Below are 27908 nucleotides of genomic sequence, written 5' to 3'. Positions count from 1 at the left end.
TACGCCTACAGGCTTTTTACTGCTTCTTCTACCCCAGTTTCTAAGTTGCTGGCATTACTGGCTGGCCTTGAAGAATAATTTTGTTACTGTATTCTCAACTACCCTCTGCCTTCTTAAACTAGAAGTCATTTACATACTACGAATTTCAGTCTAGGTTGTTCAATTGAGTCATAAACCTGTGAGTAGCATTTTTTGGACTACACAGCAAAATCTAGCTCCATCCATAAGCGTTTTTGTAAGAAAATCATCACGGCATCTCTGCATGATGTGAAATCGCTTATTTCTTGCCAGCCTTCTGGGCGGCCTTGGTGACCTTACCGGCACCACCAGCGGACTTGTCAACGGACTTGATGACACCGACGGCGACAGTTTGACGCATGTCACGGACGGCGAAACGGCCCAGAGGGGGGTACTCAGTGAAAGCCTCAACACACATGGGCTTGGAGGGAATCATCTTGACGATGGCGGCATCACCGGACTTGATGAACTTGGGAGAGTCCTCAACGGACTTACCGGTACGGCGATCAATCTTCTCCAGAAGCTCAGAGAACTTGCAGGCAATGTGGGCAGTGTGGCAGTCCAGAACGGGAGCGTAACCAGCACCGACCTGACCGGGGTGGTTCAGGACGATGACCTGGGCGTTGAAGGAAGCACAGCCGGAGGCGGGGTCGTTCTTGGAGTCAGAGGCGACGTTACCACGGCGAACCTCCTTGACGGAGACGTTCTTGACGTTGAAACCAACGTTGTCACCGGGGAGACCCTCCTTGAGCTGCTGGTGGTGCATCTCAACGGACTTGACCTCAGTGGTGACGTTGGCGGGAGCGAAGGTGACAACCATGCCGGGAACGATCTTACCAGTCTCGACACGACCGACGGGAACCGTGCCAATACCGGAGATCTTGTAGACATCCTGGAGGGGCAGACGGAGGGGCTTGTTGGCGGGACGGACGGGGGGCTCGATGGCATCGATGGCCTCCAGAAGAGTCTTACCGGTGACCTCACCGGACTTGCCCTCCTTCTTCCAGCCCTTGTACCAGGGGCAGTTGGTGGAAGGCTCAAGCATGTTGTCACCGTTGAAACCGGAGATGGGGACGAAGGGGACGGTCTTGGGGTTGTAGCCGACCTTCTTGATGAAGTTGGAGGTCTCCTTGACAATCTCGTTGTAACGCTCCTCGGCCCACTTGGCAGTGTCTATAAAGAAGAGAAGTATTAGTATTAAAGTCTTTTAACAAGTTTAAGTCAAGACTGTTATGAGGAAGGACTTACCCATCTTGTTCAGAGCGACGATGAGCTGGCGGACACCAAGGGTGAAGGCAAGCAGAGCGTGCTCACGGGTCTGGCCATCCTTGGAGATACCAGCCTCGAACTCACCAGTACCGGAGGCAATGATGAGAATAGCGCAATCGGCCTGGGAGGTACCAGTGATCATGTTCTTGATGAAGTCACGGTGACCGGGGGCATCAATGACGGTAACCTCATACTTGGAGGTCTGGAACTTCCAGAGGGCAATATCGATGGTGATACCACGCTCACGCTCGGCCTTGAGCTTGTCAAGAACCCAGGCGTACTATTCAGGGGTTAGTATATAAAACATTGATGGAAGTGAGGTCTCTCTGATAAGAGAGGAGGGGTAAATCTTACCTTGAAGGAACCCTTACCGAGCTCAGCAGCCTCCTTCTCGAACTTCTCGATGGTACGAGAGTCGATACCACCGCACTTGTAGATCAAGTGACCAGTGGTGGTGGACTTGCCGGAATCGACGTGGCCGATAACGACGATGTTAATGTGAGTCTTGTCTGTTAAGCGGGATGTATGTTAGTAAAAACGATACAGCGAAGACAAGATGAGAAGCCTCAGAGGTTTACAAACCTTCTTTACCCATGGCGGCGGTTTATTTTCACAGATTCTACAGCTGGAGATGTGTAGAGGTATGTAGGACGAAGAGAGGAAGAGAAAAGAAAAAAGTTGTGCGAGATTTAACAGCTTTATGGGCTCAGGGTGGGGTAGGCGGCAAAATCACCCCACGTGACCTGAAATCTCTGCTCTCGTGAATTCGGTTCACTTCTTGCTAGTCTCCACCTTTTGAAATTTTCTTTTCCAATCCCAAGGTAATTCTTGGGCAGCAATGCGGCCTAAGTGGTCTGTTTATTTCTTCATGGCTCAATTTTTTCCTCGCTAGTACTTCCCCTACCTTTACAGTAATACTTTGTACATACGGTAGTGGTTAGTTAGTATGTATGTATGTACATATTCGTGCACAACAGCAAGTTTTCCTTGCTCAAAGGTGCCCCTCCATACCCCTCCGCGGGGCATTCACCGAACCCCTCACCACACAAAAAATATTTTCCATGTACCGCAAATACGTACGATCCTTAATTGTAATTTATCGATCCAATTGTAGCGTATACATACGTAGTAGTATGTAAAGATCCAGCCCCTGAATTACTATTTTTACGGGTGAATTCATGTACTGTAATTTTTTTTTTCCCAATCTCTGGACTATCGCTGAGTCTTGATTTGTGGGACCTCACAGTCGATCAATTCGGACCCCTCCCACAAATGGCACCACCCTTTGGGTTTACCACTGGAAATATTTGGCTCAAGCTTCAGATCTTAACCTGACGCGTCTACGGGCGCGCAGTACTGGGTATATGTATATAAATGTACAAGACAGATATCCAAGACTCACGTACAATTTTGTGTACACTGTTCTGTAGATACAATAGTACTATGGATAGTACGGTAGACAAAAGTGGATTGCAGGGTATCTAGAATGTATGTTGTCAATTGTGTGGAATGCGTCATTCATTCAGTAGTACCTCTACATACAACACGAATACTTGCGGCCCAATCTATAATACATGATGTATTCCAATTGTTGTATGTGAGAAAAAAAAATCACAAATCACCCGCTTCATTCGAGCTCTCTTCTGATATCTCTTCACCCCTCAGAGTATCAGACAGATCATCAGACAGGCCGTTATCCACCAGACAAGTGATTTTTTTTTCTCCACAGTGAGCTGGACTGCCATGGCAGATCGTTCCTCAAAATCGTATCTATGGCCCTTTCCTTTCCATTGATCGGAATAGTAACCATCTCCTCGTGTAGTACCTTAACCGGGGGAACTGCCCCTTTCGAAGTGCCGGTTTGGATTGTGTTTATTGTAATCATATGTCTTCATCAGCTTTCGCTCTCTCCAGAAGCAATCTCCTTGTCATGCTAGACATAATACAACCCTCGTCGATTCAATCAAAACCATACACAATGGTGATCTGCTCAGGGAAACACCAGTACATCCAGCCAATAAATTTAGCGAAGACGTCCGTTTCCACTGCGGAGAGAGCTTCCCCTCGAAAGACAGATCGAGAAGTACCCTTCCGGTCTATCTTTTCTCTTCCAGCGAATATCTTCTTGTACCGGCCATAGCTAATCAGCCTACAGTCCAACAGCCCAATCCACAGAGCTCTCCCCAAACAGATCACCGTTTTTAATGACTTGGATCAAATTCAAAATGGCCGACTCCTCCAATTTTGCCTGAAACAACACATGAGGCTGCCCAGGAAGTCGTACAACTGGCTTTGGTGCTTCAGTGTTACCCGTACTATTCACCGGATCATGCAAGATTGTCGCCTCGGCTTTGACAATAAGCATCTCACAGAGATCACGACAGAACCTCGCCCGAAAATTATTCTTGGACGTCGCAGATCGAGCCCAAGATACTCTTTCAGCACACATGCTGATGAAAAGTTGCCGTAATGATGATCCCGGAGCCGTCTTCTCGTAAACGAAGCGAATGGTACTGGAATGAGGCCTTCATACTTCTGCTGTTTCAGCTTTTGCTCACAGGCAGAGATTACCGCTGACTCAAGTTTAAGCATCCCGAACGAGCTTGCTAGTATCCATAGTTGAACCCAAAGGCTCGAAAAATGCCAAAAGCGGGTCCCTGGACTGTGATCTTGAGATAAGAAGAACAGTCCATCCCCCAATTCAAACAGTGAGACTATCCCCTCTCCCGGGACTTTTGGGACCTCTCTTTGGCACGGGGAAAGGTATGTAGCTTAGGATGTTGCATTTTGAATAATTGGGCTTAAAGTCGTGGACTGTGATCTTCATCCCGCGACTAATGCGGTATGATTGATAAGGTATGCCCGAATAGCTCGACATCACTCGAAAGGCTTCGGTTTTATGGTCCACTGGGATAATAATTGGTAGTATATTTTCTCTCAATAACTGTCCGTTTTGGTAAACCTACATGGAATCATCTCTTTCATCCCCAATCCTTGAACTGCTGATCAAGCTAGCTGATCCCACCGACGTCCAGAGCTTCATTCATAAACTCATTTGCGACGTCCATAACAGGGAGACAACCTTTCTGGCTCGGGAATGCGAAGTGAACAGTATACGAGAAGCTGAAGAGGACAAACTGTTTCGTCCCTCGCTATGAGGACATTTCCAGCATCTCCTGGAACAACCTCTCGGTTGTTCGAGAACAACGACAAAGAAAACTTCTTTGAATCCATCTCAGCCATGAGTGTTCGGGAACACCAGCTAGTTCAAAGCTATATCAGCATCAAAATATCTATTCTAGGATATATTCCACTTACAAAATACCAATGAAAAAGGGTGCGATTACCTGATTGCCAGAGTCATTGATTCATGATGTTGAAAAAAAAGGCACCCGCTCAAGTGGCACGATCTGAATACTATTTATAAAAGAAAGTCCACTCATTCACCCGCCCAGAAGGGCATCGCAACTCCTCCTCCTCCCAACTTTTCTCTCCCTTGGCCGCCCCCTCCGGGGCCTCCTCCATATCGACACCAAAATCGATATCTAGCTCCGGATCCGAAGCTATCTGTATGAAATCGATATTCTTCTGGGGATATCGTTAGTTTGGTCTTTCTGGTAGAATTTTGCTCTTGAAGGAGGACTCATAACGAACAATAGAAAAACCTCGCCGTTTGGGGCCACCACAAGTTCCGCTAGACCTAGATCTGCTTCCTATAATAGCCATGATATGCCATTCTAAGATGTTTCAACGCTTCCAAGCTCGGACTCAAGAGGCCTTATGATGTCGAGACAGGGACTGAACAAGCTTCGTTTCGAGTATTGTGAATTCCAGGGTATTACCCACGCACAGCCACCCGATAAACAGGATGGCAGAGAACAGTTCTACAATTCAACATCACAGTATAAAGTAGACTGAGAGATCCTGCATACCAATAATTATGCTAGTGGGCTATTTCTGAGCTCGAATGGGTCTCGGATAGCTCGATCAGATTAACCTTCGATCGAGCTTGTGGGCCTCGGTCCTCAGGCATAAATACTTGGGCCTCAATTATCGGGTAAAATACATGGAAATTGATGCCTGAGGATTACTTTTACAAGTAGTTAGCCCTAACTAGCCGTGATAGGTTGGAAGGCGAATTGCAACAAAGTAGAGTCAAGTAGAGTCAATTCATTTAGTAGTTGTATGGGGTTCAGTAATCGCAGTTACTTCTATACTGGGAGCTATCTGAAGACCACAAAGCTCGAAGACATCCAACAATGGCAATACAACTGCCCTTCTTTCTGTAAAGTGATACGGATGACATCCATTTGGCTCCCTTCTTTTGCAGAAAGTTTACATTGGATCAAATCATATTGTATTTAGTAGACTAGATCTATAAACTGTAATATATTCAGCAGACGAAGGGGGGGAAGGGAGCACGTGTCCATGTCCACCTGGATTGGAAAGAGCTCTTTCCCTCCAAGCACCCCACGAGAATTTTCTCTCTCCAACTCTCTGCTGATCGAAGTAATTGCATTCGCAATCCAATTAGCTTTGTCAGTAGACAAAATCTCGGTATAACCCTTTTATAATGACCCCCAAGGTTCGAAAGACAAGGACTAAAAGGTATATTGACCCGAAATTCGTGGGGCGGCAGATCACTTCCTACTTCCAGGTCCGCAGAGACAGAGATCTCCCAGGAGTCCAGCGGAAATATTGCCACATTTGTTGGAAACAACAATGTGAGCCAAGATATTCTGGAGTACACTCACACCAGCTTCGCTGCTGTTGGAAACGAGACTGCTTTTCAGGAGTATGACGTGAATTTTTCCACGATCAGCCTAAGGGAAAGGAGGCTGAAGAGAGCCTCAGGGTTACATGAGAGGTAAATCCATGAGTCGCTGATAAGTATCAATTCAGGATGAGTGATGAGAAAGATTTATTCACGGGGAAAGGAATCCTTCTATATGAATGGACTTGCTATGTCGTTGTTGACACTGGATATACTCACTCTTTCTCTTGATATTTGACCACAAGAGATGAAAATCACAAAGCAATTCAACCTCCCCAAGGAATACTTCTTCTTCTTCTTCTTCTTCTTCTTCTTCTTCTTCTTCTTCTTCTTCTTTTTCCCAACCCCCTAAAAGCTGAGAAAAAGAATGGGGATGTCTCTCAGAGTGTCCAAACTCTTTGAAATCCAGCATGGATGACCTATGCTGATATAAACATTCCCTTCATTATGCACCGCAGTCGCAGCAATTGGGAACCTTCAGTACTTCTATAGATCGTGACGCAGTCGGACAGCAAAGCCCCCTGAGCTTGTCGAGGGATCAAGATCACAATCCGTCACCCCTCCAGCCAATCAGCCTACAGTCCTTCCGTCCAAGCCACAGCGCTCTCCTCAAGCAGGTCACCGTTGTTGACAACCTAGATTGAATAGATGACAGTTTACGGCCCATAATTTTGTCTAATACAACGGAGAGACCCTCCCTTTCAAGGACCCAGTACATAGAGAGAGGGACTACGATTTGCATACCAGATTTTACCTTCCTCTTGAACCCTCTTTCTTTCTAAAAAAAAGGAGATATGATGCTCGTCTGGGCTGGTGGAAAGGGCTTTTTTTTTAATACAACAAGATGGGCGAGTGGGAGAGAGATTTTTTCCTTCGAAATAAGGAATGACAATCACCAAGTAATCAATCCCTCTTCATTAGTATAGCAGGCGAGGAAACTTGATCAAAGTTAGCCCTGGAAAATGTATTGACAAGTAGACCGAAGATGAGGCGTCGATAAGGCAGTATACCGACAGGTATCCAATTCACGGAACACAGAAGTTATCTTTAAATGAGAAACCCTTAATTTTTTTCATTCAAAAAGTACACCATGCATCTACAGCCGCCGCTGTATCCAATATGCGATTCACACCAAGCGCCTATAACCAGCAAAAAAAAAAAAATAAGAATGAATGCGCTATTCTCATCATCATATGAATTGTCTGAAATAAAGAGATCTCCCGCTGATCAGATCAGTTCTCTCTCCATCGTGCACCGCAATCACAACACTGTGAATAGTTGTTAGAATATGCCACGTCCGGATACGCAAGGGGGGATCTCGTACCTTCAAGAATGTAGTCATCGGCTCATCTGCACTACGAATCTGCAACTGGAAGAAGTATGCACGGTCTCCATTGCAGTTCTCTGCGGGGCATTGTGCTGAGAGAGAAAGAAAAGTGATTAGTTTGGACTTCCGAAAACATGCCTAACTCGGAACTCAATCAAAAGCTGGCCAGACTGTCGCAACTTACTAGCCACACTGTCTGCATTGGCAAATTCTTCCTTTCCACCAAAGACATCTTCCACTTCCTTCTGTTTCATCTGGGTCGTTTCGAAGATCGTTTGTCGTACGATGGGTTGTTCATAGGGACAGGTACGACATTCGAATCTATTAACGCCCATCGGATGCTGTGTTGAGGATTCAGCCCGTGATACGGTCAGTGCATTGCTGCAATTTGGACAGACTATTCGTGGAATTTGGTCAGCTTCTTTTCTCTTGGAGAATTTTGGCGGGGATGGAACGGACAAACGAGGGGCATTTCGGACAGCCGAATGAGTTTCAGTACTTCCGCGAACGACTCTTCCGTGGAAATTCACAGCTGCGGCAGAAGCGAAGAGTAATCAAGCTCCAGCCTGCCAGCTCAACTGCTGGATGAATCGCAAAATGCCCAAAATCTCCAATTGCGTCGGCAAGTTTAACCGCGCGGCTAAATTTGGAAGCGGCGGGGATTTCGGAAAATCACATGATCCGAACATGTGGGATGGTCCCTGGGGAAAGCAATAACATTTACAATCTTCCGCGCATCTGAGACTTATCGAGGATTTGAATTTGTCTGCTTGTACATATACGTGCTCACTGTGAGCTTTGGATCAAGAACCTGTTTGAGATTGACTCGACTTGTCACCGTGTCCCTCTTGTGTTTGTGTCTACGTTTCACATCCACTAGCTCCGTGTTCTTGTTACTACGACTGCGCGAATACCAGTTTTGCCCCTAACCTCCGAACTACGAATATTCTACAATGGCCGACGACGAAGTGCGTTTCAATGATTTCCCCTCGTGGTGTCTGTACAGCCGACTAATGTCATGATAGGGAGCATCCCCCCCGCGAGCTGGTCGTGGAAGCCTGCCGCCGAGATCAACCACACCTACTGGAACAAGTACTTGCCTCGATGGAAGATAAATCAAATGAACAAGTGGCTCAATTTTTCAATGAGGTGACCGACCCACTCGGTAACCATGCATTGCATATCTGTGCCATGTACGGAAGCTGTATGTAGACCGCTTCTTGATCTTGACTCGCAACGAACCACCCCCACTAATGATAGACTTGACGCGACAGACGACGTGATGGACGCCCTCTTTGACATCCAGTATTTCGAATGTGACCCCCTGACAAGGCTCGATAACGACACACCACTCCACGTCGCTGTGCGGTATGCGGCTGAAAAGGATAAAGAGCTCGGTACGGAGATGGTGAAGATGATGTGTGAGGCTGGTTGTGATCCCCGGGTACGGAATAAGCATAATCAAAAGCCGATTGAGTTGGTCTTCGACAACAATGAGATTAAGCAGGCTCTTCAACAGGCGGAGTATATCATGGCCGAGGGGATTCAAAACCAGGGCGATGATTCGGATCATGGTAGTGCTAGTGACAGTGATTAGATCTGCTGTTACTTTGCTGTCTTTCCCGTGTCTAATTTACCGGAAGGCTGTCTCATCCGTTGATCTGTCAATCCTAGAGGCCCTGGTGGTTTCGTGGATGTCTGCAGCGACGGTGGGCTTGATTTGAGCATGTGAGTATGTTAGAGCGAGTATAAGCTAGATCTGATCTGATTTATTCGTGTTATGATATTATGAATGAAGCTTTGCATTGTGTTAAATGTACATGTAGTATTCAACTCTAGTAGATACTGGTATATGAGCGATGTACAATATTCACATCGTTATGAACTGTTGTAGTATGTACAATAGCAGTCACTAGCTCTACTGTTCACTGCCAACCTGCCGCCAACTTCTCTCGATATCCAGCAATAATCTCCGAGCTGATATTACTTCCACCACAAACAACAACAACGACACGAGTTTCCGGGTTTAGATCAGGCATCGCCTTCCTCAACTCCTTGCCAACAGCGACCTCAACACTAACACCACAAGCCAACTCAACCTGCAACCGCGCCTCATCAGCAAGTCGCACAACCCCACGCGCAGCATCTGCATCTGAACAAACAATACTCTTCACCTCTACCCCAGATGGAGGCTTAGATGCAAGATCGAATGTCCTGGATGAAACGCGCAATGCCCCGAGCGAAGTAGCTTGAGAAGTAATAGCATCAAGTGAGGACAATTTGCCCTCGTTGAGTGAGTGGGAAAGTGCATGAGCACCGTTCGTTTCAACGGCTAGGACGCGGACATTTGAGTCACGGGGAGAATCTTTCAGGCATTTCTCCAGTCCACCGACTAACCCGTTGAATAAACCTCCACCTCCAACGCTGGCAATGACACAGTCTGCAGGGAACGCATCGGATTCCAATCCTTGGGAATTCTGACGAGGGGGTAATTGTTTCGCAATCTCATCAATCATACTACTAGCCCCTTCCCAAACAAGCGGATGATCAAAAGGAGGTACGTAAACATTCACCTCTTCACCATTAACATCTTGATTGTTGATGTATGCTTCGCGTAGATGGGTATCTGCTTCGAACCAACTTGCTCCATGCTGAATGACTTCTGTGGCGCCCTCTTCTTGTAATTTTGTGATCATGAATGGCTTTGTGCTGTGTGGGACGACGACGCTGCATTTGCAGTTTAAATCCCGTGATGCGACGACGGCTGCTAGTCCTGCATTTCCACCGGATGATATCCAGAAATGAGGGCGTTTTGTAGGGTGAGATTTTAGATTTGAGTGGATGAAGTTGCCGACGCCGCTGGTTTTTGTTAATTTTGTTCTTAATTTGCGTGGAGAGATGCAACCTGCAGCGGAGTACAATTCATGGGGGTGGGGTAGAGATTGATATCTTACCGGGATTTAAAGGAGCCAGATGGTTGAAGAAGATCTAATTTGAGAAAGATTCGGCTGGATTGAGTGAGAAGTAATAAGTCTTGGTGTTTTATATTGTGAACGGAGTGCGGAGGGGCAATTTTCTCACCATCCTGCTGCTTTGGAGAAAGATGCCGACTCAATCAGTGGAGTCTCGATCCAGGGCTTTTTGATATCGGGTGAGGACATGGCGCGTTTATAAGATGGACTGGTTGTAGAGTGATTGTGTCCTTGAGCATGCCACTTTATATGCAGTGAAGTCTGCTGGGATGTCAATTGAAGGGCGGCCCCACGATGTTCATCCAAGCATACTATGTGCAAGCCCATTGGATGCTGAGTACTTGAAGCCCTACTAATGACTCCACTTATACTAGGTGGTGTAAGTGGCGACTTGGCAGATTAACTACAGTCCACTGTAGTATTTAGACCGCGGGTGGTCTACTTTTACTTGTAATGTAATGAATGAATGATATTGTAGAATACAGATCACATTGGATATCATCTAGATCGCAAATAAAACTAGAAAGAAACAAATCTAAACTCTCAATACTCCTCCAAGTCTAGAACTCATAACTCCCCCGCAGAAAATCCACTTTTGTTCTCTCTTCGGGTTGTTAGACACATATAAACACACACTATCTCTCCCCATCAAGGCATTTATTTGGCATTGGCCTTGGCGGCAAGCAGGTTCAAGGCACTACCAGCCAGAATGAAACCACTCTGGTCCTTACTGAGGGTGTGGTTGACAGGAACCAGGAAGGACTCGCCAGTCTTGCGCTTGGTAACACGAAGCTGGATTTCACCCTGACCACCAGCCTGGAGAGTATCGTAGAGACCGACAGTGTCAACAGAGTCACAAGCGTCAATACGGTCATAGTCCTCGCGGTTAGCGAAAGTCAAAGGAACAACACCCTGCTTCTTGAGGTTGGTCTCGTGGATACGGGCGAAGCTCTTGGACACAATGACACGACCACCCAGGTAGCGAGGCTGCAGGGCAGCGTGCTCACGGGCAGAGCCCTCACCATAGTTGTCCTCGGCGACGACGAGCCACTCGATACCCTTCTCCTTCCACTGCTCAGCAAGCTCGGGGATACCGAACTGAGCACCGTTCTCATCATAAGCAACGTTGGTCTCACCGGTAGCGGCGTTGACGGCACCGATCAGAGTGTTGGCGGAGATGTTCGGCAGGTGACCCTTGTACTTGAGCCAGGGACCGGCAGCAGAGATGGTGTCGGTGGTGCATTGGCCCTTGACCTTGTACAGAACCTGAAGACCGCTAAGGTCACCCTTAGGGAAAGGGGCGAAGGGCTCCAGGAGAGCCAGACGGTCTGAGGTAGGGGAGACAACAACTTCAACACTGGCATCGGGAACGGCAGCCGTGGGCTGGAAGTCGGGGTTACCGGCCTCGAAACCAGCACTGGGGAGGTGCGAGCCCTGAGGAGGCTGGAACTTGAAGGACTCGCCGCTGGGAGTGGTGAGAGAGTCGGTCATTGGGTTGAATGTGGTGCTGCCAGAGTAGGCGAGCGCGGTGACCAGCTCTGGTGAAGCCAGGAAGTTCATAGTACGGCGGTTGCCATCGTTACGTCCGGGGAAGTTACGGTTGTAAGATGTGAAGATGGCGTTGTCCTCGCCCTTGGGAGTCTCGTCAGTACGGTTCCACTGGCCAATGCAGGGACCGCAGGCATTGGCAAGAACAGTACCGCCAGCTTGAGAGAAAGTAGAGAGAGTTTGATCGCGGTCAAGAGTAGCGCGAATCTGTTCACTACCAGGGGTAATGAAGAAATCGGCCTTAGGCTTGAGACCGGCAGCATCGGCCTGCTTAACCAAGTGCTCCGCACGAGTCATGTCCTCGTAGGAGGAGTTGGTGCAAGAACCGATGAGACCGGCGCCGAAAGTCTCGGGCCATTGCTTCTCACGCACAGTGTCGGCAAATTTGGAAAGAGGAACGGACAGATCAGGGGTGAAAGGGCCGTTAATATGAGGCTCAAGCTCAGACAGGTTGATAGTGATCACTTGGTCGTACTCAGCCTCGGAGTCGGCTCGCAGCAGGTTCTTAGGGCCAGAGCCAGCGATCTCAGCCACGGCCTGAGCAACGTGACCACGGTGAGTGGCCTCGAGGTAGGGGACATGGTTAGGCGAGAAGGGGAAGAGAGAGGTAGTGGCGCCGACCTCAGCACCCATGTTACAGCAGGTAGCCATACCAGTGCAGCTGAGTGTCTCAACACCAGGACCGTGGTACTCGATAATGAAACCAGTACCACCACGAACAGTCAACTTGCCAGCCAGGGACAAGATGATATCCTTAGGCGAAGCCCAGCCACTGAGCTGACCCTCCAGACGCACACCGAGAATCTTAGGGGCCTTCAGCTCCCAAGGAGCGTCAACCAGGGCATCGACAGCATCGGCACCGCCGACGCCAATAGCAATAGCACCCAGACCACCACCGTTGGGGGTGTGACTGTCAGTACCCAGCATCATCAGACCAGGGGCAGCATAGTTCTCCAGAACACTCTGATGAATAATACCAGCACCAGGGGGCCAGAACTCAATTCCATACCGTTTGGCTGCGCTCTCGAGGAAGTCAAAAACCTCGCTGTTCCCCTTGATCGAAGCAGGCAAATCGGTATCGGCACCGCGCTCTCCAACAATCATGTGGTCACAGTGAATACTGGCGGGGACGGCAGTAGAAGGAAGACCGCAAGACATGAATTGTAGAAGCGCCATCTGAGCAGAAGCATCCTGCATAGCCACACGATCGGGCTTCAGCTTCAGGTTCGCCTTGCCCCGGATATCACGGCCATTGTTGGTACCGGTGAGCAGTGACTCCTCGGGGTTGGCCAAATGGGAATAGAGGATCTTCTCGGCGAGGGTAAGGGCACGCTCAGAGCCTAGGACTTTGCGGACCTGCTCGAGGTTACGGACGATCTTGGGGTATGGCGGCATACGCGACGAGGAGGCCTCGGTGGCCAAGCCCCGGCAAGATGTTGCGGAGACAGGCGCGCGGCCAGCTGAAAAATGAGTCAGTATGGGACTACTAGGGGGGTCAATTAGAAACGAAAAAAAAAAAGTCAAACTCACCCCGCGAGAGGCCGCAGCCCTATGCCATAACAACTGGCTCACCATTCTCTCGAGTGTGGAGGATGGAAACTGGGGAATGGAGTCAGGGAAGTCCGAGGGCCTCTTTTTTTTACGGTCGGCGGGCTCGTTATTTGCGTGTTTTCTGATTGGTTGGTTGTTTCGCCGATACCGGGTTGTTTGAAAAGTGAGTAAAGTCCGGTGGCAATGCATATTCAATTACTACTATGTATGTACAGCATTGGAATCAAATGAAAATTGTTAGAATTTGCATAATTCGTTTTTATTCATGTTGAGCTCTATGATTATTCATGAATTAGCTCGTTGAAAAAAAAAAAAACAAATATATTCGGTCCGTATACTATATACTCCGCAATAAAGGACCGGTAGTTCGCGTCAACATATAACCCTAATTAAAAGCCAAATTCCATTTCATGACTCAGTGTGCAATCCTCCCGACAATGTACTACATCGTTTCTCACTTGATATTATCATTGGCTGTCACTAGCATGTTGATTCTAGGACCTCAGTGATGTAAATCGAAATACAGGCAATCCGCCAGTTTCTGTAAGTTAAACGATCAGGAAGCACACTAAAAGCCGGACTCGGAGTTTGATCTGTTCCTGGACGATACATCATCTATGAATTGTACATATCCTATGTAGGTAGTATGTACAATTGAAAAAGAGTCTCACTCCATGACTGATGTGCAACCATGGCCTGTCTCAAAGCTTTACTTTCATTTGAATTCCAATACTGTAAGATCTTAGAATATTTATCGCAAAATTCGTCATACAAACCACGTCTTATTTGTCTCTGTAGCCATTTTACCCTAACCAACCGATAAGCGCTAGATCAGTGATTGCCCAATCATATCAACAGGTGTTGATACCATGCTCGGGATTCCTAAGATCATTCTACAATACCGATTCCAATACACCCATGACTGTTTTATCTGATCAAATAACGAGACTCCGTTCATTATGTATGCTGTGTCTATTTCCCACAACACAACAATGGCCTCTCTGCGGCTGTATTAAATAGCCAGAACGAGGAGGGGCTTCTTCAAGCTGGGTGCTCAATATGCTTCTGCTGTCTACATTATATGCTCTCGAGCTTGCCTGAAATTCTAATATCGGAGTAGTCCAATTGGAATTACATTGAAGACGAATACTGTCTTGTCATTTCGAATACACCCACTTTTGGAGAATCTTTTCGGAGATGTACTACGTGCGTGCCTATCCCTTTCAGCATCTTTATTGATTCAGCTAAAGGCCTTTACTAGTTCTCCGCGAGACTGAACTCCTACGATTCGAATCCTGAAGTGAAAAAATGAGTGTCAGGGAAAGTCGGTCATTATGCTTAAGCACAGCGAACACTCTGAGCCGGTACCTTCCCATAAATCGACTGATCCAAGACCAATTCACCCAGAACCTCTACTCGAGACCCGATTATCAAGACCTGCAAGTGCTGAACCATCGGACAACTGCGATAGGCCGAATCCCCCCCATAACCATCTCGTCCAGCTTCCCGATTGGGTCGATTCCACCACTTTGATTGGCGGAAGACCGGACCACTTGGCTCGATCTACTCCACAATTCACCATGTGGGAGCTTTAAATACTTTCTACTCTCCCTTCATCCGAATTACGGTATACAGGAATCATCATTTTCCCGAAAAATATACTACCATCAATTGAATCATGACTGGTACCGCCGCCGAGTTAGGCTCGACATGTGCCTATACGACTCGCGTGAGTCTCCGATTCCTCCCTGATCCACCTTCAGAAACTACCGATACAATCGTCCTTTCTGTGGGGGAGTATTATCTAGATTTGCGAATGGATAAGAAATCTGGGGCCATTGATTGGGGAATGGCTGGGACGAATGTTGCGGAGAATCCGAATGAGACGCCCCGTATGTAATCTTTGCCAAAGACTTTCTTTTTTTTTTATAGATATATAAGAGCTGCTACTGAATGAGCTGATTCTGACGGAATTTAGTCAAAATATCATTTACTCGTGAGCTGGACTCACTGAATGAGATTGGGATGGTCGACGTTGCTAGATTCAGTCCCCTTCCTAACGGTGATGATCTCGAAGAGGGTGAAATGCCTCATCCCGACCTTCCCGGTTCACCAATGACGGCCTTTGAAGAAGTCTGGCGGAATCTGCCATTCAGGGAAGGACCTGAGGGTTCCAAGACTGGTATCTCATGGATTCTTGAATCTGATGATGAGGGTCTTACCAAGACTGAACAAGAAGCCGAGGTGTCAGTGACCAAATTATTTTTTGGTCGAATTTGGGGCACATATTTGGCGTTCCAGCAAGTTCAGACTCATTCCAGACAAAAAGATGCCAATGGTGTTTTGACTCTTAAGAGAACTGGGTCTGAAGTCAGTGCTAGAAGGGAAGAGTGGAATGGAGCGGGGTGGGAAGAGAAGTATATCGTTGGACCTGTTGCAAGCTCTGTGCCTTCTATGAAGTCTGGATTTGAGGGAGAGGGTAAGGGCTCTTGGCGGGTACCAGGGGAGAAGGTACTCATTGACGGTCGATCCTTTATCGTGCGAGCATTTGAGGAGATCTAGAAATGTCCACAGGAGGGTCATTTGCCCGTTCTACCGTTATCCTATGGTTTCAAAAATTTTCTACCACTAGTTGATAGACTACTAGACTTGGATCTCCAGGGAAATTCCGAAAAGCGTTTAACTCGATGATCCTATCTCACTTATATACAGTCCCGAAATCTAGATCAATAGATCCACTCTATCGCCATGTATAATGCAAGCTCAATACATCCCGAGGACGGATCTCCTTGGCTTATTGAACTTGCCAGAAGCTCTCTTAAATTGTGCACGCTTGCCTTGAGTTTGAACTCCCGAGGACTTCGACGAAGAAGGATTAGGCCCATTGAGAGTTGTGTTATAAGTTGCATCACTAGGAAGAACTTTGAAAACAACGGTACTGTTGCCCTCCCGATAGTCACTGGTCGGGGTTCCCTTGGTCTTATAGCTGTGCGTGATGTGTTTTTCTCCAGTAGCCAGATCCTTTCTGAGAATAGCCCTTTCAAATAGCTCCAAGGAAGCTAGAGGTTGATAAAAAGGAACTTCGTGGCCAGACTCATAAATTCGTGCAAAGCTGAACAGCCCACTTTGACGGACTTGCCCATGCACCACGCCGTCAGAAGTGCTAATGTTAACAAACCCGGCCTTGTCGTACCCAGGCGCATTGATCTCTTCGGCTATAACCTGACCGCCGAGCCAATTGCAATTGAAGTCCCTGTGTAATTTAATCAGCTCTGTAGAACGAGTTTTACTGTAGTGATCAAGTCTTACGCATCGCCAAAGTATGTGACGACCTGTACTCCAGCCTTCAACAGACGCCGCACAGCCTCAATAGTTCCAGACTCGCGATCGTCATCTCCAGTGCTCGAAAAGCTATTCGAGACAGTTTGAGATGACTCCGAAAAGTTCTGATACGCTCCAATAGCAGCTTGTACCTTCGGACTATTCAGATAATTGACATAAAAACTGTATGGGAATGGGTCGGGAGTCAATTCGCGCATGTCGTACTCATCACGTCCGGAGTAGATGTCGAACATATTCTCCACTTTTGAGGCACAGAACTTGTCCGCTGTTGAACAGATATCATTGCGGCCAGTAGTGTAACATTGGCGAGTTTGGTCGACGCAGTTACCAACCCCATAGAGATTGTTGTACCACTCTTCCTTGACGGATGCATTGTATGGGTCAAAGTCGTAAGTGTTCCCGGGATAGACGGAGAAGTTGTAGTACGCTTGATATTGGATCAAGGGGTCGAACCAGCCATTTCCGATAAGAACATTCTCAAGGTCGATGTGAATTGCACCAGGAATCTTCTTTGCATTTTGCTTAATGAAGTAATCTGATGAACCGTTAGCCTGCCTTTAGCCGCAGTAGTTATATTCAGTTCAATTGGAGATACCGTTGAAAATAGGGCCATAGTGTCCTCCGTAACTCTCGGTGGTAAAGCTAAATCCATTTCTGGAGTACTGTGGGAAGGCGCCCATGAATCCTTGCAGCGTTTTCCACATATTTGGAGCAGCTCCTTGAGTTGTGTTGGGGACTAGGCCGATGTCCGGTTTGGAGTATGTGCCGCATGTTCCGTATTGCTGAGCGTAATCAGGGCATTCTTCGCTGGGCAATTGAATAATATTTCCATCATTATCCTGATATCCAGGAATGGGAATTGTATATGATATCCCAACGGTGGCAGGTTGGTCAACGAACAGCTAATCATTATTAGATATGATCAACAAGGGACGATGTATATGGATGCAGGGAAACTCACCATATTGGAAACGTTATTCCATGCATAGGGATTATTGTAAGCATTGCCATCCTTATCAACACCGCAAGGCCCCAATTCTTGAAACAATCCGATCATTGAAGATGAGCCCGGTCCACCATTGATCCACACCGTAAGTGGTGCCTGATATTTAATGTTAGCACGTGTAGAAATGTAAACAAAGCAAAACAATTGAACTCGCCTCTTTCGGATCACCATTTCGAGCCTCAAAGAACCACCAGAAGATATGTTCATTCTCGCCAACATCGGCATATCCCGAATAACTCTTGACATTGGGATCCTGTTCGCAAATTCCAGGGGGTACCTCCTTATATCGGACGTTCACACCGGCATGACCCTTTTTTGTGATCAAATCAGTCGGCGCAGGCACAAATTGTGCTGTCGAATGGTGCAATAAAGCCGCAATGGCTATTATCTTTGAACAAACCCCCATTCTGAACTTCAATGTAGGAGTTCAAAGAGGTTGGATTTCCCCGCTTTGTTCAAATGAGTCTTTATAGCTCCCCTGCAGCCGACTAAGACGAATCTGGAAGGTATGTGACTAAGAAGCTCAATGATTGGTCGAAATACAACAACAAGCCTTTATCTACGCTGCTTCGTCTCTACAAAGTGTGACCCGTCGGACTCCGATACTATCGACAATCTAATTAGTAAGTGAGATTCAGCCTTTACAAATGCCCACTAATGACTAGTTCAGTCCTTGGTAACCATTTTTTTGACATCATTTTTGTTGAAGAATAATTCAAGATGATGTCGCAAGCAGCTATGAGGTAGTTGACTACCTTGACTATGTCCTACAAGTACGTTCAAGTTCTTGCAAGGAACTACTAATATAATAGAATACTACTGGTCGTAGCTGGTAAACCTGTGAGATTGATATTCAGATTTAAGTACCCTCAGAAAGGGCCTTGTTCATATGTAAACTCCACGACACAAGCCAAAGTTCAAAATATCATCATTAAATAGAGCCCAAATCATACACTCATAGAGCATCCAGATAAAAAGAAGTCATGGGTTAGTAAATCCCACCAATAATCAGAATAAAGTAAAACATATCAATAATAAATCGAGAATCGTTTCTACCACTCAAAAATCGTGTATTTAAGCTTGTGCATCCTCATCCGTCACAGCTGCTCTTAATTCCCAGACTAAATCGTAGCATTCGGCAAGAAGAGCATTCACACTGCCCTGGCCTTCGGGAATATCAGGGCCAACATAGAACTTCCCGTCGACTCGCATGTTATCAATCGAATTGAGCTATGCATGTTAGCCGCTGGACTAAAATTTGGTAGTATAACGAGGATATGAACTTACCTTCATGCTGTAAGGATACAATTCTCTGGAATTTGCCACACCCCCGGATTCTTTCACTTCAATCAGACACCGGCGAAGAGTCTGTAACTGATTATAGACTGGCAACAAGGCCTCGGATACAGGCTCGGATGAAATCAAAAGTGCGTAAATGTATGCATAGCTGCGTCGAATCAAATATAGCAGTGTCTAGAAACCAACATTAGTAATAGCCAGAGCAGCATACTTGAAATATACATACCCTCTGCGCATGAAGATCAGCGGGTTGACCCTCGGCATCAACAAAGTTACCGTTAACTCGTGCCTCGTCGATCCGATCAAGCTTCCGCTGGTATCCGAATAAGTCTGTCTCGCGTAGGGACCATGCTTGTGTAACAGAAAGTCTATCGAGTTGGTTGCGAATTTCCAATAGACGATCATACTGCTCCTGGAATCGCTCATCAATTTTGCCTTGTCGTTCAAGAACAATCTCGGTCCAGCGCCAGCATCGTTCCAGTAAAGACTTGAGGTCTGCTTGTCCGGCAAGGGGGTTGCCATCAGCATCCACAAATTTGCCATCCTTTAGAGTAGACTCGATCTTCTTCAGTTGCTCGCGCAGGTTGTTTACTTCGGTGGAGGAAAACTATAACAAAGGATAACAGTTAGTGGTTCGGCATGATACTTGATGAAGCTTGTTCAGAACATACCTTGGAGCGTGTGTTGACTGCGGATGTCGATCGAAGAATAGAGACCAAAGTCTCATGTGTCTGAGCGAGACCGGGGTCTAAGGCCGATAATCCCCTCTGAAGCTTCTCTAGAGAAATTTGACATTGCTCCAAACGGCTTTCGAGTAATTCGAGGAGTGCTGGTGAGTATGTGTTGCGTCCACGTTCCAGGGTTTCGCGCGTAGAGTCGACGGTCTTGGTAATCGAGTTTAAGTCTTTAGAGCTGTAAAAACCGGCCTCTTCAAGGTGATCAAGCAAACGCTGATAGAAAAAGTCAGACACCAGCTAGGTTATTGTACGTAGGTTCTAAGTTTCAACTTACTTGAATGGTGGTTGCCAGCGAGTAACTTGTGTAGAGTATCAGCCAACATGGACGTTTCCGCCGAAGGAACAATTTACTTACACAGCCGGAGCTTCGTTATTCCTACCCACTGTTAAGAAGAGCAATGAAATCAACTGAAAGCAGTCATCCAGGACATAGTCCACTTTGAGCGACCAGAATTAGCGATCTATCCAGCTTATCATGCCATAAACTCCTTGGTACTCACATCGGTTATGGATCAAGCGACGGTCTTGCTCTTTGCGGGCGGCATTGAGCTTTTCCACCTCTTGGGTCACTTCCTCGTATAACGGAAGTACATCGCGAGATTTGATGTAGGAAGACTTGTCTTGTTTTAAGAGCAGAAGAGCATCTCGGGTTCGGAGGAGTCGCTCCAGAATGGGCTGCTCCCGCGGATCCAGCGGGACTGGCACTGCGGGGGACTCCATGGTGAGGTGCGCAAGATAGGTGTCTGGGAATAAGGAACGGGGCTTCAGGAAGAATGATAGTCCAGAGCGATGATAAATGAAGAAGACAAAGAAGGCACACACTACTGTTGAACTCCACACGTATTGGTTGTGATGTCAGATGCTTCCCAGCGTGATCGATCATTGATAGCTATGGTAGTTATCGAACCCGCGATAGGGGATGACTAATCATGCCCCCGCAGAGCCGCATTGGGATTAGTGTATAATCACGGGATTCAGTCAGAACTAAACTTCTTTAGGCAAAGCCCTAAGCGAGGTTCCTAGCCCTAGGCCTATCCACACCATAGACTGCATTTGTTCTCTTCGGAATCAACCATCTCCATATCTTCAACCCCCAATCCGTTAACATCGTCGACATGTCTAACGCCGAACTGGCATGCTCCTACGCTGCTCTCATCTTGGCCGATGAGGGCATTGAGGTCACCGTATGTGCACACCTTTTTTCCGACGTCGCCGAGGCTTGAAATAAACGCAATTGTGATTTTTCCTGGAACCGGATCGCGAGAGAGGAACACAACCGCGCAAATTTGCTTCAGTCTGGCGAATGCAAAGAGGAAATCAACAGCCAACTAATTCGAATCTTTTCATTTAGGCCGACAAGCTCCAGACCCTCATCGGTGCCGCCAAGGTTCCTGAGATCGAGCCCATCTGGACCTCTATCTTCGCCAAGGTAAATATTTGATACCTGCTACTTCGTCTGCCCCGACAAATTCACCATTCACGATTTCCGACTCTTTTCGACATTGGACAATTTTTTCAATTTTTTTTTTTTTCGGAATCGGTGGCTTACAAATTTTCAATTTTACAGGCTCTTGAGGGCAAGGACATCAAGGAGCTCCTGACCAACGTCGGCTCCGCTGGCCCTGCCGCTCCCGCCGGTGGTGCCGCCGCCGGTGGCGCTGCTGCCCCCGCCGAGGCTGCTGAGGAGAAGAAGGAGGAGGGTAAGTTTTTGGAGCATCAATTCATTTGTGTCAAGAAACAAGTTGCTAACCCCCATTACAGAGAAGGAGGAGTCCGATGAGGACATGGGCTTCGGTCTGTTCGACTAAGCGTTTTCGCCAACCAGAAGAATATGAAGACCTTTCCTTTTTGATCTTTTACCAACCTTTTCTCCCGCTGCCGCATATTGGCTCCCTCGACGATTCTCTCTTGTACTCGATACTTCACGACCCCTTCTACGAAGACCTAGATCACGGGTACTCAAAAAAAGAAAATAGCAAAAGACTCAAACGGACAAGGATATTCCATGGAGACTGGGTGCTTGGTGTGCCTCTGGCAAGAGGCAGACTAGATCGGATACCGATGTGATTCCGAAACTATTTGTTGCCTCCAGGATTTAGGGTAATTGAAGACGTTTGGCACACATTTGTTCTATCTGAAACTTGCTCTTCAATGTGGAATGTGTAGTTTGTAGTGATGTATCCTGGTCTGGGTCTCGTTAGATGGTGAGAGTCGAGGGTATCTCGGATCTTGTTTCACGATGGTGTGAGGTCTTGCGGTTATGAGCAAGCACATCTTCACGGTCTACTCCGAGGTGCGCCTTGAGGTCATACTTCGTAGAAATCTTCAAGATTTGGAGGAACGTATGCGTAGTCGATCTACACCTTGAAATGGTCCAGTAAATTTTGGATTGGACTCGAGAAGGTATTCATTTAGTGGTTGTTTGTCAAGACTACCTAGTCTTGATACCTATTGAATTGGGTTCAGATCATAGCTGCTTCAGATTATATCTATAAGGTATATTGTATCCGGCCCGGAGGGATAGAGATGCACATACCGATATAACCGTCTTCATTTTGCTGTTCTAAAGCTCTCCATGCTTTGACGATACTTCTAGGTTCTTCACAGATAGCTCGTCTCTCCCTGAAGAAGCTAGACTCAGGGAAGATATTTACATTCGCCGGGGTCCATGGGCCGCGTACTTCAGTGTTTGGTTTTGAAGCACCTGTGATCGACATGAGATGTTGCAATGATAGTGGTGATTCTTAGAATCTTACCTCAGATTCTGTAGGTACAGCAGTGGGTGGTTGATGACTTAGAAACTGAATGACTACAAAGTACACGAGTGACTCTGCGTTTTCACAGCCAAAATGGGCCAAACCCAGTTGTTTTATGAGATTCATATCATCTTGTACACATAAATTATCTTGCGCTCTAACAATGTCAGGTCCGATTGCCAAGCTCAACGAGAAATGGGTTCCAAAGATAGCCAAGAGTCATTTTATATACAAATGTTTATGTCACTCAGTTAGGAGCCTCACTGCCTCACAATAGAGCAGCGCTTTCTACTGCTGCCTGTAGCCGCCGAATGCCAGTGAATTGAGAGAAAGGACATTGTTGACGTAGACATATGTAATTAAATGACTCTTTCCACTGAACTGATTCTTTCCTGTCTCTACAACAAATCATCATCTTTTCGCAAACTGGAATCCGGGTCATATCCTACACGTTCTATACTCCAAGTTCCGAGTTGCATCATCATATTCTCGAATCACACTCTCGTTCTACCGTCTCTATTAGCCGCAATGGCTCAAAATTCTCTGGTCTCTAATTCGCCCCTGGTAGTTCCAAATGGACCCGTCGGTGCATTCATGGTTGAGTTGTTGATCTTTAACGGCTCGCCTTTCAAAGATCACTGGAGGTATTGGGTACGCTGTCACACCAATCCCGACATTGGAGTTGAGTTACACGCGACGGGTGATGTGAGGAATGGATTTGAATTCGAAATCAAGCGCAGCTATGACTTGAAGAAGACCTGCAATCAACCAACGACAAGTATCCCGCTGCAATGGGTTGATGCAAAATACTTTGATAAGAAGGCGATGCTTAATGATGGCGTGCAGAAATTCGACAATGTGCCTGTTTGTGATTTCGAAAGGAGTGCGCATAAAGTCAAAGTTCCTGATAAATCTTTGAATTCAGCTAGTAACGCGGTAAGTCAGTCTTGGGTTGAAGATATGGAAATTTGTCTGATACATTGAATTATTTCGGGTCGCACCGGGCAAACGAGTCACGATGAAGGACTGCCAGACGTGGATTGTTGAGTCTGCCGATCAACTTGTCGAGGACAACATCTTCACGCCGGATGTAGCTGCTTTTCTTCGGTCAATTGCGCAGTAAGTGGTGGGAGATCCACTGCGTGCATGTATCTTGACCAAACCCGCCTGGGCAGTTGCTGCTTCTTCCCTTATTCTCTTGCACGAATCGGATCTTCCGATTTGTCGAGAGAATCACCTATTACTTTCACAATATTTTTATCGCCATATTGATATTATTGTTTCAAATGCAATTAAATTTTTGCATGATTGCTTGCAAATGCTAAGTGACTTTCAGTAGTCTCTACGGGACTAGATAGTCCACTGAGATTAGACCTTTTGCACCTCATGGTGCCAGACGGTATTGATGCCCTAACCTTCTCCCTGAACTATCCTCAGCCGCAAAATGAGGGCTCCGGTAGTGTGTCTTCACGAGAACCGCTAACACCGCTACCATGTCACCTTTTTTTGATTGTGGTGCATCCTTCGCCCAACGCCTGAGGTTTTCCAACGAGAGAATACCCGGGGGTGAGTGGCGCAGGGTCTTGATCGGGATAGATGCTCTTGCGCATGCTAATGTCGCCGCCAGTAGAGCCGGAATATTCGGTTGCAATCTGGACGAAGCCTGGAGCAGGGGGAGGACATGTAGTCTCAACTATTTTCAGCACGTCGACATCGCCGAATTCTGTGATGACAACCTTCCGCATCGTTGTCATCGTGGTAGTAGACTGGTAGGCGTGTAAGACTGCGAAAGCTAGTGCCGAGCCACGTAAGAGATTCAATAGAAGGGATGAGAAGAGGCTGTAATCAGGATTTTCTTGGTTCTTCTGAGGCATCAGACGAGATTTGGCCAAGTGACTATAGCGTCAAATGGCCCCCATTGATGACTAAATGGCATGCACTTTGCCATTCAGCTCTAAAGACTTATTGTAAGTCGTGGACATAATATCGAAATTCTTTTATTGTGGATATAAATCAACATCTGAAATATTAAACACCATGTTCGCCATTAATCATTTCAAGTCCAGCCCCAACACATGCAAACAAAGCCATCGAACAAAAGAAAGTCCCAAGCAACTGACCTACATATATACAAAGCCAAAGCCAAAGCTGCGGAGAAAAAAGCCAACACTCAAGCATGATCTCATGCCACCGCGGAAGGACGGTCCTCCTGGACAGCATAGATGCGGAATTGGATGAAAATGATCACATCCTCCGCCATTGTGCCCAGAGATCCAATGAGCCATGGAAGGTTGGTGACAACATATTCCCACTCAGTAGAATGGCAGAGGATACCAGCACCGTAGGTCAGGTTACCCAGAAGTGAAAGAATGAAGAACAGCAGAGATAAGCCTTCGCAGGACTTGTCACTGTAGTTCTTATAGATTTGAGGCAGCCGCGCACTATTAGAAGATTAGCATCCACCCAATCGACCCCAGGCCAGAAGGAAGGGGGGGGGGGAAAGACTTACCCCAAGTAGCAAATAGCGCTGAAGTAACCCAGGACTTGTCCACTAGCAGCTTCACCATTGTCGCTATGACTCTCTTGCGGTGCTGGCGCCCACATCCCCGTCTGCCAAGCCATCATCCACCCCGCCATACCAACAATAAAAATGCCAACAACACTAAGGAAATTTTTCACCCACGCTTTACGCCCATACTCATTCTCCTCCACAATCTTCACAAGCGGATCCTCCGTCTGAGTCTCGCGTTGACTAGCAGCCTGGTACCCGCGCAGCGAGCCCGAAGATCGACGACGCGATTGCGAAGCGGGAATACTATCACTGAATCGACGACCGAGGAGTGGTGTGGTTGGATCGGGAGTTTCGGTTGATGAGCGTCGACGATAATTAGACTGTAGACGCGCGTTACGCGCCTTGTAGTAGAGGCATTGGGCGATCAAAACGCCATCGGCTATACAAAAGTATACTGCAATAGCTACGATGACGGGGACTAGACCTGCTAAAAGCCCGCCGAGTAGGTTTGTCACGTCGCCGACAAACCAGACGAAGACGAAGAGGAGGGAGATAGCTTCTGCGTTGCCGTTACGATAGTTCTCAATTAGTTGGGGAACCTATGTGCATATATGATTAGCGATAAAATCCAAAGAGATATTTGATCTGACCGCGCTTTCGTATGCGTGTATTTTTTGGCGGGGGGCGGTTGTTCAGAGGTGTGCGGACGGTGATAAGCGTCATACCAATAAGAAGATCCAGCAAGTCATTGAAACAGAACCCAGTAATCCCGAGGCAGCCTCTCGGGCCGTAAGAGGAATCGTGTCTTGCGCAGCCATCTGGCCGAGTACTTGCGACAAAGCCATGATGTGCGAGAGGCACAGAAATGGTCGTGTGGTGGTTGAGACTTTTGCGGAGCTGAGAAGAAAATTGCGATCTTTCTATGACACAATTCGATTTGGGGGGGGCTTCTCAGTGGGCCGGGGTAACTTCGGCGGAGCAACAGTGACGCAGAACACGGGATGATCACTGACGAATAGAGTCGAGTCAATGCAGAGAGATATTCAATCCACATACAATATATTTTCTGAGAAATTCCACAATGATCATCAGAAAGGGAAGAAGTTTTCAAGATTGAACCCAAAAAATCTGAAACGCCATACGGATGAGTCAGCTGTCAATGCGTGTGCACGGGCCATCTGCGGCGTCCCGCGTGCGTCGAACTATAAAAAAGTACATCGTGTAAGTACATATTATGCAGGTGATAATGTGTATCATTGGTCATTTCGCATGATAAGATGATAAGCATATTGTAGCATTCAATCATTGGATTGTCAGCTATATTCTGCTTATCTCTGCTCTATTTCCAATTCTCTCTGCCCTAGGATTGCTAAATATTTACATCTATCAAATATCAGTAGTGCACTGAACCTGACTTGGGAAGTTCTCGATTCAAATAGCAAGGACAAATTGATATACAAAGAAAAGATAGAGTCAAATGGCCTAGCAATAATCTCATTAACATCTTGGTTGACTTGCTCAACTCCCATTGTAAAACTCATACATTAGTGTACGCGAGTCAACCTTCCGCTATACTCGGCCAGAGCCAGTACTAATCGCATGTCGCGGAGCTGGAGCCATCAACAATCGTACATGGATAGTTATTCCGTATACACTGGAAATTATCAGCCTGGAGATATACCTAAGGATAGGACCTATTCATAGATTTACAGGGCGAAAGTAATCGCATGGAGCAACCCGCGAATGACGGTCCGTATTGACAGCATAACATAATTGACTAGGGCGAAAGCAATTCTGTAATGAACCATGTTATAATACAGTACTACTCAATTCCCAAATCAAGAGAAGCACTTCACATGATATTTGAAACATGCTTAGAACTGCACCGTCATGGAGTTGACTGACCCCCAAAAGAGCGTTATTGTTCGAATTTGCGTAGCTGGCTTCGTTCGATCTTTTAGTAGTACGGGTAGTCGTAAGGCCCTCGAGTGCTCCAGTAATATGAGCAATATCAGTTTCTTTAGGCTTGAAATCGTTGATAGTTTTCGAATCGTCGTCACTGATGCTGTACAATCCTTGGATGCTGTTGTCTTCTTTGTCCCTCTTCAAAAACGCAGCGCTGGCTGTACATATCAGGAAAAGCAATGCCAAACTCTTCGGATTCATTGTGATTGCTATTAATTGACTTTTTATTTGGAAACCACTATACTAGTACTCGCGGACTCAAGGCAGATTTATACTACCAATCGGCTTTGCCCTATACTAGCCAAGACTCGCCAACTCGGAATCTATGTCGAGATACGGTAAGAGAGGCCTTATATAAATACCCAGGAGACTGTGACATGGAGGATCATTGGAGTAACACTTCGGATACTTCGGATACACTATGACAGGTGGTAATAGGTCCGCCTTTTTTCTGTGTTATTGTATTTCGGTTTTGAGACATAACTCGAGAGCGTGACTATGTGAGTAGGTCTGTGCAAGGATTGAGATTTATTATACGAGAAGTATGTATGCTCTGCTTCATTCTACTTAGCGTGGGAGATGTTACAGGTGTAACTTATGTTCCAATACGAGTCCTTCCCAATTTGATCGGGATATGGTGCTGGCTGGTTCAACGGTTTGTGTTGTGAGTAGCCGTGAACTATTAGTAGTATGTCACATCGGAAAACAAGACTAGGGTCAGTCAGTATTACTTGAAGGTAGGGATAAGAAGTAAAATGGTGAATATATAGGACAAGATGATAACCATAGTCCCTTTCCTTGATTCATGCATTTGATTGGATTTTTGTTTTGA

General features: G+C 46.7%; 14 protein-coding genes across 14 annotated transcripts; 5 read left to right on the top strand and 9 right to left on the bottom strand.

Moving 5' to 3' along the window:
- Nucleotides 1-277: 277 nt before the first annotated feature.
- Nucleotides 278-1888, bottom strand: N7469_011283 (elongation factor 1-alpha; the record flags this gene model as incomplete). Its single annotated transcript, XM_056650188.1, has 4 exons — nt 1870-1888; nt 1642-1796; nt 1267-1567; nt 278-1191 (listed from the first exon to the last, which is right to left on the bottom strand). Exons 1-4 carry the CDS (start codon nt 1880-1882, stop codon nt 278-280), a joined length of 1383 nt encoding a protein of 460 aa, XP_056495252.1. The 5' UTR covers nt 1883-1888.
- A 1548-nt stretch (nt 1889-3436) lies between these two features.
- N7469_011282 (uncharacterized protein) lies at nt 3437-3736 on the bottom strand (the record flags this gene model as incomplete). Its single annotated transcript, XM_056650187.1, has 1 exon — nt 3437-3736. The coding sequence occupies one exon, from the start codon at nt 3734-3736 to the stop codon at nt 3437-3439; it is 300 nt and encodes a 99-aa protein (XP_056495251.1).
- Nucleotides 3737-5860: 2124 nt separating this feature from the next.
- N7469_011281 (uncharacterized protein) lies at nt 5861-6151 on the top strand (the record flags this gene model as incomplete). Its single annotated transcript, XM_056650186.1, has 3 exons — nt 5861-5895; nt 5945-6089; nt 6110-6151. 3 exons carry the CDS (start codon nt 5861-5863, stop codon nt 6149-6151), a joined length of 222 nt encoding a protein of 73 aa, XP_056495250.1.
- A 1142-nt stretch (nt 6152-7293) lies between these two features.
- Nucleotides 7294-7860, bottom strand: N7469_011280 (DNA-directed RNA polymerase III core subunit RPC11; the record flags this gene model as incomplete). Its single annotated transcript, XM_056650185.1, has 4 exons — nt 7294-7329; nt 7386-7480; nt 7573-7785; nt 7848-7860. 4 exons carry the CDS (start codon nt 7858-7860, stop codon nt 7294-7296), a joined length of 357 nt encoding a protein of 118 aa, XP_056495249.1.
- Nucleotides 7861-7985: 125 nt separating this feature from the next.
- On the top strand, nt 7986-8985 carry N7469_011279 (ankyrin repeat-containing protein ANK1; the record flags this gene model as incomplete). The annotated part of the gene is made up of 4 exons (XM_056650184.1): nt 7986-8077; nt 8306-8356; nt 8414-8592; nt 8663-8985. The coding sequence occupies 4 exons, from the start codon at nt 7986-7988 to the stop codon at nt 8983-8985; spliced, it is 645 nt and encodes a 214-aa protein (XP_056495248.1).
- Nucleotides 8986-9313: 328 nt separating this feature from the next.
- N7469_011278 (putative L-serine dehydratase) lies at nt 9314-10549 on the bottom strand (the record flags this gene model as incomplete). The annotated part of the gene is made up of 3 exons (XM_056650183.1): nt 9314-10247; nt 10343-10396; nt 10470-10549. The coding sequence occupies 3 exons, from the start codon at nt 10547-10549 to the stop codon at nt 9314-9316; spliced, it is 1068 nt and encodes a 355-aa protein (XP_056495247.1).
- A 468-nt stretch (nt 10550-11017) lies between these two features.
- N7469_011277 (aconitate hydratase ACO2) lies at nt 11018-13483 on the bottom strand (the record flags this gene model as incomplete). The annotated part of the gene is made up of 2 exons (XM_056650182.1): nt 11018-13368; nt 13435-13483. 2 exons carry the CDS (start codon nt 13481-13483, stop codon nt 11018-11020), a joined length of 2400 nt encoding a protein of 799 aa, XP_056495246.1.
- A 1654-nt stretch (nt 13484-15137) lies between these two features.
- Nucleotides 15138-16021, top strand: N7469_011276 (uncharacterized protein; the record flags this gene model as incomplete). The annotated part of the gene is made up of 2 exons (XM_056650181.1): nt 15138-15351; nt 15438-16021. The coding sequence occupies 2 exons, from the start codon at nt 15138-15140 to the stop codon at nt 16019-16021; spliced, it is 798 nt and encodes a 265-aa protein (XP_056495245.1).
- A 201-nt stretch (nt 16022-16222) lies between these two features.
- N7469_011275 (uncharacterized protein) lies at nt 16223-18213 on the bottom strand (the record flags this gene model as incomplete). Its single annotated transcript, XM_056650180.1, has 5 exons — nt 16223-16712; nt 16769-17336; nt 17397-17703; nt 17763-17903; nt 17950-18213. 5 exons carry the CDS (start codon nt 18211-18213, stop codon nt 16223-16225), a joined length of 1770 nt encoding a protein of 589 aa, XP_056495244.1.
- Nucleotides 18214-18881: 668 nt separating this feature from the next.
- Nucleotides 18882-20590, bottom strand: N7469_011274 (uncharacterized protein; the record flags this gene model as incomplete). Its single annotated transcript, XM_056650179.1, has 7 exons — nt 20344-20590; nt 20199-20280; nt 20118-20142; nt 19778-20056; nt 19333-19713; nt 19095-19280; nt 18882-19037 (listed from the first exon to the last, which is right to left on the bottom strand). The coding sequence occupies exons 1-7, from the start codon at nt 20561-20563 to the stop codon at nt 18882-18884; spliced, it is 1329 nt and encodes a 442-aa protein (XP_056495243.1). The 5' UTR covers nt 20564-20590.
- Nucleotides 20591-20958: 368 nt separating this feature from the next.
- On the top strand, nt 20959-21651 carry rpp1 (ribosomal protein P1; the record flags this gene model as incomplete). The annotated part of the gene is made up of 4 exons (XM_056650178.1): nt 20959-21027; nt 21195-21272; nt 21411-21543; nt 21605-21651. The coding sequence occupies 4 exons, from the start codon at nt 20959-20961 to the stop codon at nt 21649-21651; spliced, it is 327 nt and encodes a 108-aa protein (XP_056495242.1).
- Nucleotides 21652-23127: 1476 nt separating this feature from the next.
- N7469_011272 (uncharacterized protein) lies at nt 23128-23722 on the top strand (the record flags this gene model as incomplete). Its single annotated transcript, XM_056650177.1, has 2 exons — nt 23128-23535; nt 23624-23722. 2 exons carry the CDS (start codon nt 23128-23130, stop codon nt 23720-23722), a joined length of 507 nt encoding a protein of 168 aa, XP_056495241.1.
- Nucleotides 23723-24095: 373 nt separating this feature from the next.
- N7469_011271 (uncharacterized protein) lies at nt 24096-24353 on the bottom strand (the record flags this gene model as incomplete). Its single annotated transcript, XM_056650176.1, has 1 exon — nt 24096-24353. The coding sequence occupies one exon, from the start codon at nt 24351-24353 to the stop codon at nt 24096-24098; it is 258 nt and encodes an 85-aa protein (XP_056495240.1).
- Nucleotides 24354-24781: 428 nt separating this feature from the next.
- N7469_011270 (PQ-loop repeat-containing protein) lies at nt 24782-25956 on the bottom strand (the record flags this gene model as incomplete). The annotated part of the gene is made up of 3 exons (XM_056650175.1): nt 24782-25040; nt 25109-25710; nt 25837-25956. The coding sequence occupies 3 exons, from the start codon at nt 25954-25956 to the stop codon at nt 24782-24784; spliced, it is 981 nt and encodes a 326-aa protein (XP_056495239.1).
- Nucleotides 25957-27908: the final 1952 nt, after the last annotated feature.

The sequence above is a fragment of the Penicillium citrinum genome (genome assembly GCF_028827155.1).
Source record: "Penicillium citrinum strain IBT 23319 chromosome Unknown utg000010l:1.0-1229701.0:1.0-1230130.0, whole genome shotgun sequence".
In the NCBI taxonomy this organism is placed as follows: Eukaryota; Fungi; Ascomycota; class Eurotiomycetes; order Eurotiales; family Aspergillaceae; genus Penicillium; species Penicillium citrinum.
This window is presented reverse-complemented; position numbering and strand designations above follow the sequence as displayed.